The 13477-nt window shown below is 50.8% G+C and overlaps 7 protein-coding genes across 7 annotated transcripts; 2 read left to right on the plus strand and 5 right to left on the minus strand.

The window, feature by feature from the left end:
* Positions 1-35: 35 nt before the first annotated feature.
* Positions 36-3164, minus strand: PSV08DRAFT_403814 (glycoside hydrolase; the record flags this gene model as incomplete). Its single annotated transcript, XM_014220748.1, has 3 exons — positions 36-2009; positions 2093-2928; positions 3017-3164. The coding sequence occupies 3 exons, from the start codon at positions 3162-3164 to the stop codon at positions 36-38; spliced, it is 2958 nt and encodes a 985-aa protein (XP_014076223.1).
* A 1195-nt stretch (positions 3165-4359) lies between these two features.
* Positions 4360-5490, minus strand: PSV08DRAFT_403815 (uncharacterized protein). Its single transcript, XM_014220749.2, has 2 exons — positions 5146-5490; positions 4360-4990 (listed from the first exon to the last, which is right to left on the minus strand). Exons 1-2 carry the CDS (start codon positions 5434-5436, stop codon positions 4415-4417), a joined length of 867 nt encoding a protein of 288 aa, XP_014076224.1. The 5' UTR covers positions 5437-5490; the 3' UTR covers positions 4360-4414.
* Positions 5491-5788: 298 nt separating this feature from the next.
* Positions 5789-6816, minus strand: PSV08DRAFT_364329 (uncharacterized protein). Its single transcript, XM_014220750.2, has 2 exons — positions 6293-6816; positions 5789-6234 (listed from the first exon to the last, which is right to left on the minus strand). The coding sequence occupies exons 1-2, from the start codon at positions 6569-6571 to the stop codon at positions 5941-5943; spliced, it is 573 nt and encodes a 190-aa protein (XP_014076225.1). The 5' UTR covers positions 6572-6816; the 3' UTR covers positions 5789-5940.
* Positions 6817-6908: 92 nt separating this feature from the next.
* On the plus strand, positions 6909-8270 carry PSV08DRAFT_8755 (RlpA-like double-psi beta-barrel-protein domain-containing protein-containing protein). The gene is made up of 4 exons (XM_014220751.2): positions 6909-7542; positions 7599-7732; positions 7792-7917; positions 7986-8270. The coding sequence occupies exons 1-4, from the start codon at positions 7103-7105 to the stop codon at positions 8087-8089; spliced, it is 804 nt and encodes a 267-aa protein (XP_014076226.1). The 5' UTR covers positions 6909-7102; the 3' UTR covers positions 8090-8270.
* On the minus strand, positions 8197-10221 carry PSV08DRAFT_411336 (uncharacterized protein; the record flags this gene model as incomplete). The annotated part of the gene is made up of 3 exons (XM_014220752.2): positions 8197-9853; positions 9906-10097; positions 10157-10221. The coding sequence occupies 3 exons, from the start codon at positions 10219-10221 to the stop codon at positions 8452-8454; spliced, it is 1659 nt and encodes a 552-aa protein (XP_014076227.1). The 3' UTR covers positions 8197-8451.
* A 170-nt stretch (positions 10222-10391) lies between these two features.
* PSV08DRAFT_364332 (uncharacterized protein) lies at positions 10392-11475 on the minus strand. The gene is made up of 3 exons (XM_014220753.1): positions 11098-11475; positions 10698-11033; positions 10392-10643 (listed from the first exon to the last, which is right to left on the minus strand). Exons 1-3 carry the CDS (start codon positions 11210-11212, stop codon positions 10558-10560), a joined length of 537 nt encoding a protein of 178 aa, XP_014076228.1. The 5' UTR covers positions 11213-11475; the 3' UTR covers positions 10392-10557.
* A 609-nt stretch (positions 11476-12084) lies between these two features.
* On the plus strand, positions 12085-13439 carry PSV08DRAFT_318693 (uncharacterized protein). Its single transcript, XM_014220754.2, has 3 exons — positions 12085-12342; positions 12394-12421; positions 12474-13439. Exons 1-3 carry the CDS (start codon positions 12139-12141, stop codon positions 12986-12988), a joined length of 747 nt encoding a protein of 248 aa, XP_014076229.1. The 5' UTR covers positions 12085-12138; the 3' UTR covers positions 12989-13439.
* The last annotated feature ends 38 nt before the right edge of the window (positions 13440-13477 follow it).

Here is a 13477-nt window from a genome sequence, read left to right on the forward strand (position 1 = left end):
TTTGCCGTGAATTGTCCCTTAGAGAAACAAGTTTCTCAAGCGTACTGACTTCGATCTTCCCACCTCGGCTGCAGCTCTTCACCATCAATCTCGCCAAATCCAAACCCACTCTCATACCGCGCATACTCGACCAATCTCAACGTATCCAGCTTGGCCCCCTTGTCCGTCTGTGCCCACACAGCCACACTCAGTGTATTCTCCCCTCTCATGTTGAGTATACCAGGCGGAACCGGGAACCGCGTCTGCGGCCCAATATGCGGCACAAACTTGCCATACTGGTATCCATTCACAAACAGCATGACGCGTGCAATCGTGCTCTTGGGTGCCACTAGTTCAACCCCAATCGGAACATCAAGATCAGCATCAATATCAAGTGAAAAGGTAGTAGTGAACCAGCGTATCGCAGCGCCTTCGACACCTTCGACTGTCGGGCTTGCAGACTCCCAGGATGCAGTGTCGAAGCCGGGGAGGTGCCAGCCTAGACGCTCGCCGTAGAAACCACCTTCATTCATCGGGCCACGAACGGGATCCAGGTTTTTCTCTCCACCCGCATTTCCTTGGATCTTCCACTGGTCAAAAGGCAGCTTAGTTCTATTGGCAGTGAGGAGCTGTGCGTCTAGGATACCACGTGGGTTCTCGGCTCCTGCCGGTCCGGTCGACGTTTGGTCGTGGCCTGTGTAGTCGGTAATCACGGTCAGGACATTGCTTTGCTCCAGCAGTGTCGCGTTGCCAAAGGATAGCTGCGCTGTGGTTGATGTGAGTGAGGCGTTGCCTCCATGGTATCCAAGGGGTTGTCCGTTGAGCCATGCATTCCATCCCGCAGCCACACCTCCCTGCACGGTGATGTTGAACCCGGTGGCTGTCTTGCCAGAAAAGTAGCCACGGTAGATTTTCGCGCCCGTGTAGAACTTGTAATCGCTGCTAAAGAGAACGGGTAGTGTAAGTGGTTTGACTGGGCTGAGGGTGGTCGTCTTGTTCGCAACAACCCAGTTGCTGTCGTCGTACGAGGGCTGAATTTCTGGTGATGAGTCTGCAGCCTTGAAGTTGGAAAGCGCTGGGAGTGTGACTTGGCGATCTGCAGTTCCTTCGAGATTTGCAGTAAGAGCACCGTACGGTGTCTTTGTGGTGTCGAGTTTTCGGCCGTTCCAGGATATCGTCTCGACGTCTGCACCGGCGTAGACTTCGATCGAAGTTGCATTGGCATTATCACCAATGACAGCAACGGTCCCATCGTCAATGCTTGCCGACCGAACAAGATAAGGTCCACGGACAAAAATTTGTTTATCGGGCGTGACGTTGGGGTTGTTGGTCGTTGTTGGTGCAAAAAACGTCCATGCGGATGGAATATCCAAAAGATACGCCATAATCCCATTGGAGAACTCGACAACCGTCACTCCCTTGCTTTGTGTGAAACTGAAGCGAGAGTACGTTCCGTTTGCCGGTGCACTTGCAATATCGGACTCTGCGCCCCACGACTTGAAGGTCAGGTTACCGCGCGACTTGAAGGCAAACTCGCCAACCTGGCCTTGCCGCGTGTAGAAGACAAGAACAGGACGATCAAACAACCCGTAAGATGCAATCTCCGCCGAAGAGTAAAGCAGCGTCTCGTTTCCAACCGCATAATCTGTGACAACCCATCTACTCTGCCGCCCCGCAAGCTGCATGCTCGGGATCGTCACATCGCCCTCGGACGTCTTGACCGTCATGGAAAATCCAGTCACGTCCCTCGTGCGCGTATTGTTATTCTCAGCAAGATAGAATCGTGCATCTGACTTGCGATTCTTAAGCTGCCAGGTCCAGATGGCGGAGCTCGAGACGGCGTTTGCTGTGCCGTTTGCTTCCATGAATGTATTGTGCAGGCCCTTGCTCACACGGGTGAAGAGAGCAAGAAGTTTGTACTGCGAGAATTTTGGGCGAATCTCGCGAGTCTCGCGGAGAGGCGCATCGTAATCGTAAGAAGTGTAGACGACAGGTGCAGCGAGTTGACCCCAATTCGTACCGCCATAGGCCTGTAAGAGTTGTTAGTCGCCGCCAATGCCATTTTACCACCCATCTCAATTACTCGTCTGAGCGAGATAGAGAGAAAACATACCATGTACAAATTCAACAACGTAGCCCTCTGCCCAATCAACCCCTTATAAAACACATCCGCAAACTCCGGGCTCTGCTCCGCCTTGCACTGATCAAAAAAGTACCCACCCCACGGCTGAAACCAGCCCCCCTCAAACTCAGGCAGATACTCTGGTTGCGATGGCGACACTTCCTGGAACCACTGGTAGTACGTCCTGGGCAGATTAAACCCCGTGTCGAGATTCGTACAACTCATACCACCAGGATAACTATCCAGTCCATACACATCAATCGCCCCACCCACATTCTTGTAGTCCGACGACCAGCTCTTCGACCGGAACCCCTTCTCGTTATGCGTCAGCGGAACAACAATGCCCGCTTCCTTAAACGCAGTTTTGAGCTGCTCCATGTACAACACCAGCGTATCATTCGCTACATATCGCGTCTCCTGCAATTCATTTTCCACCTGCGTGAGAATCACGGGTCCGCCATTTGTGATCTGGTTTTTCGCAATGATGCTGCCGACTTGCGCAACCCATTCGGACCATGTCTCGCGGTACGTGGCGTCGCTCGTGCGGTATTTCCCGCCACTGCCATCGCTGGTCCAGAGAGCGAAGCCCCCGGCGTTCGTTTCGGCGTTGCAGTAAGGGCCCGGGCGTGCGATAACGTAGAGGCCTGCTTCTTGTGCTGCGGAAAGCAGACGCTGCAGGTCTTTTGCTGGCGAGGTGAAATCGTAGGTGCCGCGTGAGGCGGAGTGGTAGGACCAGAAGAAGTAGATGCTCACGGTGTTTATGCCGTTTGCTTTGAATTTTTGGAATACATCGGACCAGAGGGCGGGGACGGGGAGGCGGGCATAGTCTGGGGTTTGAGACAAAAAGTTTGGTAGTCAGTAACCTCTTTACGTGGTATTTGCTTTGGTTTGGAGGAGTAAGTAGCATGTACATACGGAATTCTCCACTCATAATCATGATGCGCTCGCCTTTGATCATCAGCGAGCCATTGTCCCATTCTACAGTCGTCTGCAGCCCATTGTTTGCAGCTAGAGCGCTGTAAAAGAGCGACGCCGCGACAGCGACGATGCGTGAGAGCCGCATGGTTGCGTTCCTTCGCAACCAAAACACGGTGTCAACGAAACCCACCGAAGAGAGACGAGAAATATCCTCGACCAAAAACTACGAGCGACGGGCGGCCGACACGGCTTATGTGCTTTAACCCATAAGCTCCAAGTCTATTCTTGCGCCCGTCCGCCATTCAAGGATGCTCCTTTCCCTGTGCGTACGTAGCGCAACGATATCATTGACGGTACATTTTTGCTCCCCGCGCCCGCCCGGGGGAGCGACACACCTGAGCTGGACCGGCGGGACGGGCTAAATTCGTATGCAAGGTACCAATAGTGTATTGTTAACTGAGTACCTGGCGAAGGAGGTTATTGGGTGGGTGGCGGGATAAACGGGACATCATCCCGCCGAGACGCCGAGACGGGAACGACATGGCTTGTTTTTCGAAGCTGCGGAGGCGAAGGGGCCGGGGTGCGCGATTGGCATGGTGAATGTGGGGTTGCTGGCAAAGAAAGTGGGCTAGGAAAAGTAGGTATTTTCTGGGGAAATGGGAGTACGGGGTTTTGGAGGTTGGTGTCTTTGGGGGATGATTGCGGTGTTATGGTGGTGGACGCAAGTAGATAGGCATGGATGGTGGCTTCCCGATTGCAACACCTCCTGTTTGTGATAGTGAAACATCGAATCTCCAGACTGTTTCTTTTGTTTTTATTTTCTAGAGTGCTTGCACGACGTTTGAAGCTCTATCAGAATTTTTCGAGTCATAGGAAAGATCCTATAAGAACAACTTCGGTTGCCTGCTAAAACTGTGGAAAACATCCAAGCAGACCATGGAATACTATTTTTGATATCCTCACTATTTCCCCTGACACAGGCAGAGAATTGTTGCAAAACAATTGTTCTATTTTTCCCTTAATTAGAAATTCCAAGTTGCTAAGTATCTGCATCTGCTTCTTTCACTTCTTTCTCTTGTACCATCATATATGATCACGTTGTGAGTGCAGGATAATCGTACTTGGTGAATTTAGAATACAAACCAGATATTCTTGCGGTACATTGAATACTTGCACGTACCATCGCAACAAGCACCTGGGATGACCTGGTGACGATTCCTTTCGTGCTCAACTGGAATAACCAACCGGCAAACTGAACAACTCGGACCGGAATTCCCTATATAGAAATAAACGGCAATCGTCTTTTGCTCAGAATTCAGCTTGGCTTCACACCCAAAATTTTGATCGAACAACCGAAAACTTGCATTTCTCTTGATGCTTGACAACACACATATACTACCGAGCCCTCTTCTGCTGAGCCTCTACCCTCCCTTCGTCCCACATTCTTTGGCCATGGCCTTGCCCTTCTATCAAACTATCCATCTCCATACTACCGAGCTTCCCTTCCTCATCCTTGGCCCCCAGAAGCACAGGGAAAAGCGTAAAAGCAAAGCCCGTCCCAACCGCAAAATACACCAGCACGGCCAACCTCCGCAACACATCTCCCTCCTTTTGCAATGGCAAATTTTCCTTCCAAGCGCTCCACATGTACGCCGACATACCGCACACGAAGTTAGTGACAGCCAGCGAGATCAGCTCATAAGGCGCCTCCATTAGTGTCAGAGAAGCAAGCGAACTCTGCCACACGAGATGCTCACGGGAATCGCGATACTGGACGCCGTTGGAAAGCCATATACGCAGTGCAGACGCGGTGCGAACGAAGCCCAGTTCGCGTTGCTGGATGCAAGTGAAAAATGTAGCGAGTAGGGAGAGCATCGTGCCTTGTGTAAAGCAAGAACGTACGATAAACGTCGTATTAGAAAGCTCAGGCAGTGACATTGCCTGGAGTGCTAATGTTGCTAGCAGCGCGCCCTAGACAAAGATTTAGCCATCATGGCAGTGTGAATGAGGCGGGGTAGTACTACGTAGTAGTAGTAGCAGCAGCAGAACACGCCTTAAAAGAGACGAAGAAATCAAAAATCAAAAATCAAAAACAAGAGAGAGAGAGAGAGAGAGGGAAAACATACAACCAAAGCCACAAGTCTAAACTGTTCCAACTTTGCTTCCCGCAGCTCAAGCACTTCCTTGTCGGTACCCTGATTGATTATATGTTCCAACACCTCCAGATCCCGCGCATCAAACAGCAGCCACAGACGGTAGCGATACGACGGCCCGTACCGTGTTCGCGCCCACGCATTGTCGTTCCACTCGCGGAGACGCGAAAAGCCATTGATCAGGTAGCGCGGCGCTAGCAGAAGGCGAGCAGCTGCTCGCGCCGGAAGCCCCAGGGCGCTCCAGATCTCAGCTGTATGAGACATAAATGGCGAAAAGACCAAGAAACACGGAAAAAAAAATTAAAACGGCAGAGCGGGGGGGGGGGGGGAGAGAGAGAAATTATGGCCCTTGACCTATGTACGCAAAGTACACATGGTATTCGGCCAAATTATTCCAAGGTCCCCAGGTCGCATGGCAAGGGGAAAGTCTCCACTTTCTGGGCTCTTCGTGGCTGGTGAGGCATGCATGCGGTATAGTTTTGGCCCCCATATCGATGGGGGGGGGGGGGGGGGGGGGTGCTACGGATGCAGCGCCATTATTGGCTCATGACGGAGATACATGACAAATATAGTATAATGTCGCTATTGATTGCGCATAAAGTGTGGCGATGAGAGATCTGGACGGAAAATGCATATTAAATCGGGACAGTTGAAAGGGCCCTGGTATTAATGCAAGATCGACCTAGAATATCACGACTGATCGTGGACCGTGTACGCTTGCCTTTGGCAAGTGTACCAGATCTAGTATGATAGCTGTACCACATCCCTTCATGCACTTGTTCCCGAAGCCTTTGCCTTTTCCTGTGCCTCCAGCTTCCTCCGTGCGGCCAGAATCATCTCCTCTCTCCTCCTTTGCAGATTCGCCTGCCTCTCATTCTTGTCCGCGCTCCAAGATTTTGATTTTGGTTGCTCTTCTGGTGCAGCCTGGGGTGCTTCGTTGATCTTTGAAGATAGGTTGTATCGTGTGATCAGATCGGGATGTGAAGGCTTTGCTGGTGCAGCGGCTGGTCGAGCGGGTGCAGGTGAAGCGCGTGGTGCAGGTATTTGGAAAGATGGTGGTGCCTATCTCAACGTCAGCGAACCAAGTTCTTTTTGACACATGTCCATGGATAAATCATACCGTGTCTAACCCCCGCCCACTCAGCGCCCGCTCTGTTGTTGCTGCAACATTTCCACCGTTTCGCTGCAGATCCCACGCAATGTCCCTTCTATTCAGTTGCGGCAACATCTCCGCTACCTGGTCGATCTGCGCCAGGTTGATACGGGGTGTGGCGCGGTTTGCGGCTGCTCGCGTGCCAGGCGCTGCTGGTGTGGGTTTGCTAAAGTACCATCGTACGGCCAGGAAGGTGACGACGATGAACACGAGTACCTGGGGAACGTTGATGCTTTGTTCCGCCATGGCTGTGTTCTGTCACTATGTGCCAGACAGTGATGAGACGGTGCTACAGGGCCTGTGGTGTGGCCGAGAGCGACGTATGGAGCGTTGAGTGCGACAGTAGAGAGCGACGTGCAGGCAAACTCGGTATTGGGCCTGTAGCTAGTGAGGTGATTATGTGGCCACGGATGACGTCTAGTCTACGGTGGGATGAGTGGTATCAACTCGAGGGTTAGTGATGTGTCGCCTCTGGTGGATGAGTTGAGGTTGACATGGATAGTTCGGAGGAGCCTCGGCGAATCGCCCGTTGCCGAAACGTTGCCGCCTTGACCCCCTTGTTGACGTTCACTCTCTGACCCACAAGACCCCTCCTTCTCCACACTCTAACCTGGACCCTTATCTTGATGCGCTTTGTTAAGTTCAGGCACTTTGTCTGAACTGTTCACTCTCTTAGTTTTTGCCATTGCTCCACCACAGCGTGATGCGTTGTTGTTACAAACATCTTTCTACATATACCCTGCTTCGCGCCAGTTACGCGCCGACATTCCTTAGAAAATGAGTTCTTCAATGATTCCCAGGAAACCACTTCCACCGCCTGCGCAGGCGCACTTAAAGGATGGTTCTCCTGATGTTGCAGCCGCTGCATTTGGGCCAGGATTTAATGCTCCTGTGCATCATCAGGATGCGCTTTCAGAGCAGCAAAAGAAAGAGACGGCAATTGACGACTCCGCTTCTTCAATTGAGCAGGGTGTGACGGACAATCAAGGAACCGAACGAAGACGGAATACATCGGGCGGAGGATTTCTTGCAGGTGCAACGGGAGGCGCCTTGAGCTCAACTATTTCCCGCCATCTAGACAATCTTCTCCCACCACACAAAAGATATTTCAACAATCGCATCAGCCGTCGTACACTCCTTATCATCATCGGCGCTTCTTTTATCCTTCTTCTGGCTCTCATCGTGGGCCTGGCAGTCGGTCTATCTGGCAAGTCTGAGTAGGTTGCCTTTACTCAATCCAGCTTTCTTTGTCATTGCTAATTCCGCGTGGTAGTGATATTGCCCTACCTTTACCTGGAGGAGCGCAAACTTTCGAGGGCGACTTGACCTATTACAACCCGGGCCTTGGCGCCTGTGGTCAGACTCACGGCGATGGCGATCCAGTCGTGGCCGTTTCCCACATCCTTTGTAAGTCTTGTTTCCTATATTTCAACATGACATGTAGACTAACATTGGGGACTCAAAAGGGGACAAGAATCAAGTGGGCGCCAATCCCAACACCAATTCGCTCTGTGGCAGGAAGATCCGTGCCCACCGTGTCGACGAGAGGACGGGCAAGGATGCCAGCATCGACGTGACTGTGATTGATAGGTGTAAGTACCTCAGGCCGTATTGGCCCATCTCGTTTTTGTTCAGTGAATTGGCGCTAATCTTATATCAGGTACCGGCTGCAAACCTACCGACCTCGATGTTAGCCCTGCCATGTTCAAAAAGCTGGCCGACCCCGACTTGGGCAGGGTCAAGGTGGAGTGGGCTTGGCTGTAAGAGTCTTGGTGGCGACGCTTTGCGTATCTCTACGCTTCGTTCTTTTAAGTTTGTGTCTTTTTACTTCTTGATACCACTTTTTTGATTTTGTTTTACATCTTATCTCTGGCTCAGCATCTTCGTACTATAATTTTCCGAGTTCATGATCCCCCAATATCCCCTGTTGACGTCCGTATGAACGCCCGTCTCTTCGATACCCCTTGTTTGAAATCTTCAGCTATTATGTAGAGATTCGTAATTAAAGGACTGCTTAATCAGAAATATCCACCAGATCTACATGCCCTTATGTATCTTAGAGGTGGTAGAAAATCAAAAGTTAATTGCCCCACCCGCAGATTCGAGAACACCCAACACTCATCACCTCACACAGTCCAATGCTTCTCAATAATATCCTTCGGCAAAACCCCCTCCTCACTCCTCGCCTGGTAAACCTTCAAGGGCCCACCCTTGACATCATAAACCAGAATACCTGCCCCACCTCTGATCCCCCTCACCGTCCGTTTAATACCTACCAACAACCCCACCATCTTCCTCAGCCTCTCCTGATTCGCTGCCTCCCACTTCCCAAACTGCTCTTCCGCCCGCGTAACACTAACCGAATGCACCGTCCCCTTCTCATGGTTGCCATTGATAAAATACGGCGTGCGACCGAACCACAGCTGCGGCATGGCGTCGGCCACGCGATTCAATTTCTTTGCTTTGATTTCTGCGAGGAGGGAAGGAGAAACGAAAGTGCCTTTTTCGATTGCGATTGTGGGTGCATTGGGTGGTTGCATTGGGGTCGATGGAGCTGCGTTCTCTGCTACTTGTAGTTTCTCCATTGCGGCTGTGAGCGAATCGGCTAGTATATCGTGCTCCGAGTCGTCATAGTAAGCATCGACTTCAAACCTAACAACGCAGTCCAGCGGCCCAATTCGATACCGAATCACTCTATGGTGGCTACTCGAATTCCCCAGATCGTTGTCGGGTGTGGTGAATGCTCGTTCAAAGTTATGCCCGTAACCGGAGTTTGGGGTACCGTGGACCATGTGCTGGGCGGTACGCTCTTTGCGGCTTATAACGAGAGTATCGTTGATGAGGTTTAGGCCCATGCAGAAGGGATCGAGTTTTTTGCCTGCGGATAGATCGAGGAGTTTGCGGAGAGAATTGCGGTTGGCGAGGATGTCGACGGCGGCTAGGCTTGTCTCAGGATTCATGAGAGAGAGGGCGCGAAAGGCGGGCTCGAAAGGGTATTTGGGGACGCGGGCGGCGTTCTGGTCGATGAAGTGGTGTCCAGCGTCCTGTGCCAAGGTGGTTGGTAATAGGGGAGGTGTCCATTTTGGAGGCCCACCGGGGACGTAGATGGTGCCATCGTTTTGCCAGTTATAGCTGCAGAGAGTTTCGAAGCCCTCTGTGGAGTCGACGGGGTTGTTGTCGGGCTGCAATGAAATTGTGTCGATGGTGATGATAGTCCTCCCAGTGGTCTCTTTAAGCATCCATGCTGTCTTCCATGTTGATGATTTTGCTTTTGGGGGCACCCGTTTCGAGGCTGACTTATGAGTTGAATTTGGTGTAGATTTAGAAACTTTTGCTGGGTTTGGGGTTGGTGGTGTCACCCTGGAGTGCGTATTTTTGGCCGGTAGTACTCCAGAAGGCGATGCCGACACAGGTACTGTGGCTAGTCGGGGCTCTTTGACATCAGGAGCTGATCTCACAATTCCTGTAGACGAAGAAGGTGATTCTGTCGTTAGCGAAGCTTTCGCTGCTTGTATTCTTGCACGTGCACTGTTGCACTCATAAGTCTAGAGTCGATATAGGTCTGACTCTGCGTACGTACGATTTGCTCGGACGTGGCTTATTTTTCTTCGGCGTTGCAGCAGTCTCAGAATCTTCTTTCGGAGCAGACTTTACACTTTCCGTCATCAATTGGCTCTCCTGGGTTGTCTTCTGAGCCCTAGGGGCCTGGTTTGCTAGGACGCCTGACACAGTGAGTGGCGCGCCAGTTGCCTTCTTGGACTTTTCGCGCTTACTGCGTTCACGATAAGCTAGCTGTACGTGCGTATACTTACTCTGGATTAAACAACTCACTGTTTCGCTTGACGGCAACCGTCCTTGTGAGCTCCCTTTTGAGGAACATTGCTTGGATCCACCATGGAGGTTGCCGCATCAGTAGAAAACTAAGGTTGTTCTCTTGACCAGGTGCAGCTGCAGGGACTAAAGGCGGGGCGGGGCGGGCGATAGGCTGTTTACATCCGATGTTCAGCTCGGCACGTTACTAATGTTTAATTTAATTTATGCGACATTGAAGAAATCCAGCCACAGCTTCATGGTATGAGTGTCAATACTTCCAATGCACTACTTGTTTTCTGGAAAACTGCTTCAACGCTTATATATGCCTATGTATAGAAAATCTCATAACGAAACGACTCCAAATGCGTAGTATGGCCTCCAAAAACGTTTCCTGCGCTATACAGCTACCATGTTTTTGTCTAGCAGTAATCGCGAATGTTATAACTGGGATATGTGTGGCTAGTTCTGCAAGAGGGGCTTGCACCCTTGACATAAAGGTTGGTTTCTGGTCATGTGTCAGCTCATCTCGCTAGTAATCGAGTTCAATGCGGCAACTTACTGTCAACAGGAAGATTAGCAGATGGCTGGCGAACGATGGTCTGGCTCCGATCTGCTGGCGTAAGATCATTTTCACATTGTATCTGGTCTTGACCGCCATTGACTGTGGTGCTGCCAGTCCATACATCGATATGGTTGATCTTTGGGTTCGCCTTCCAGTCGGTGGTGCACTGGGCGCAGTAATCTTCGAAGCGCAGGTACTTGCGCAGGTATGGGTCGTAGATGACCTCACACTGGTTGAATTCTCCGGGTGCAGAGGCAAAAGTCAAGGGATCGGTATAGGTGCCAGTACCACCAGCCTTGAAGCCACGGCCACAATCGTAAGCGGTCGCTGGGCCTAGTGGATCGTTAGCATTGGCCACCAGCCCTGGCGTTGGCGACAAGGTTGTATCTTAACTTACCTGCTGGGTCGTTATCTGGGTATCCATAAAAGGTATGGGTGACCTTGGTCACTGTGCTGCAACCCATAACGGTAAGGCTCAGGCTCGAAAGAGCGACAATGATTGAGGTACGCATTTTGACTGCTGTTTTAAGTATGGGATTTGAGTATTGACTCGGGTTGCTTGTTGCGATGTGCTTCTTTCATTAAGCCGGCAAGAGTCCTCTTATACTCTTCATCAGCTATGTCAGTGGAGAAATCTTGACGAGGTTCTATGTACAGCCTCAGCCTTTTTCGACCCCAAATCTACCGTTCTGAAGAATAGTTCTTGGCTGAGAGTTCCGTTTTCAGCAATAAACCAGATCAATGAGGGCCAAAAGACAGAAATAGAGCATCCCGTAGTCTTCTGGTTACACATCAATGGTTAATTAGTTGCCGAGACTGCTTAGCGGTTCTTGTTCCCCGACCCATGCTTGCGGCTAACCCACAGTGACAAGGATTCTTCCCCTTTTAGAACGCCACGATCTGCTTACGAAGCCAACTAGATGTGACATAATCTATAGGATTTAGCCGTTAAAGGAAAATAGCCAATCAAGTTTGTACTACTAAGCCCAAGGAGCGTCCCGCACCGAAACGGCCACCAAAAACGCCAATGCGATTGTGGTGTCATGGCGTGAATGGCGCTCATGTTCATGCACTGAAAGAATTAACAAGCACCAGATCGAGTGAAGATGTTCATACTGGGGTCGGATTGGCGCACCCTGATTTTACCCGCCGGGCTCGTGTCACCACACCCACGTCTTGTAAGTAGGTCCGAGTGGTTCTCGCCCACGATAGGCGACCAGGAAGGATTTATGATCGACGAGGCTGGATTCTTTCAGCGACTCATAGCTGATTGACCAGCTGAGTTGAGGGATACTAGCATTTCTTTTAGTCAGCTACATGAGCCGCAGCTACGAGAAGAAAGCTCATCCCTTCGCCCTCGCTTCTGCCACTCTCCCGCTCTTCGGACTACACTCGCGAGCGGTCTAAGGACTCAGCAAGCCTCCCCGGCCCCGCTACAATGGTTCAACTCGGGTCCCATGTGTGGACGGTTCGCAGCCTTGTCTTGGTCGCTGCATTGTTCCATCTCGTATCCAGCTCAATCATTGCCACGTTCACGGACGACAAATGCAAAAATGCATTTCAAAGCTTCAATGTTGAAAATGGCTACCCCAATGGCACCTGTTCCAGATTGGCTGACAATGGCAAATATGGGAGTTTCCAGGTATGGACGAAAGCGAAACGACTGCCTGTAGGAAAAACCTAACGTCACTAGGTTGTCGATCTCGATCCCGGTTGCAGTGGTGAGTGAACAGTTTTTCCAAGATGAATGCATTGAGGCACTGACTCTATCAGCGACAATCTATGGCGCCGATGCTGAGGAGTTTGTGCCTTGCTCTTCAACCGCTCTTCAATTCGCACAGATAGCAGCCTGTTACAATGCTTCATGGGTTTACTACAGCGTCGACATGTGCACTCCGCCCAACCCGACTATTAATCCCTCGCGCCCAACAGGAACCTCTAATGAGGCAAGCAATTCTAAAAAGAGTAATACGGGCGCCATAGTTGGTGGTGTCGTCGGCGGTGTGGGCGGTCTTGCTCTGGTCGGCCTCGCCTTCTTCCTGGTCTATCGTCGTCGTCGTCGCAACAAGAAACACGCTCTTGCGCAACCACCTGCCGTGCCACCGCCGCCCGAAGTTGCTGGAAACGATATCAACGAGCTGCCACAAGACGGTGTAAAGCCAGAGATTTATACATCGGAAGCTAAGCCGCATGAGATTGGGAGGAACAGCCTGTATATTCCACCAGAGCAGCCGCCTGCGGAGCTCGAAGGAAGCGCAGCTGTTCGGGATGAGAAACACGGTGTCTAGGCTATCGTAGGCGGATGCTTGTAGTATAACATGTGTCATGGATACATGTCCTAACACCTATCAACATATCAACATATTACTAACAAACGAAGTCTACTTTCTCTCGCTCTCTGAATTGTCTCTGTAACGTGTGCAAAAGACTCATTAATTTGGTGTCTTCTATCTATGATAGGGGTATGGGGGAGGTATAATTTTTGAAAAGGGATCACTTCATGTTAGCGATATCCTAAACCTAACTCTGGGCAGAAAACAATCTCTTTACCCTCTCTTTTGCATGTTGTGTGGAAGCGGTAAGAACTTGAAGAAATAACTAGAGGGCGTACTAGCGAGATGATCGAATTATTTTTGTATGGAGTGCTAGGTATGTGGGAGTTTGGACCCAGAGCTAGTTTCTCGCAATCACATTTAAGAGAAGAGAAGACTTTTTCTTCACAATGAAACAGTTCAAGATTATACTGCTGACACATTACGACGAGGGTAGAAAGAAAT

Source organism: Bipolaris maydis, assembly GCF_028858645.1.
Source record: "Bipolaris maydis strain C4 unplaced genomic scaffold PSV08scaffold_11, whole genome shotgun sequence".
Classification (NCBI taxonomy): Eukaryota; Fungi; Ascomycota; class Dothideomycetes; order Pleosporales; family Pleosporaceae; genus Bipolaris; species Bipolaris maydis.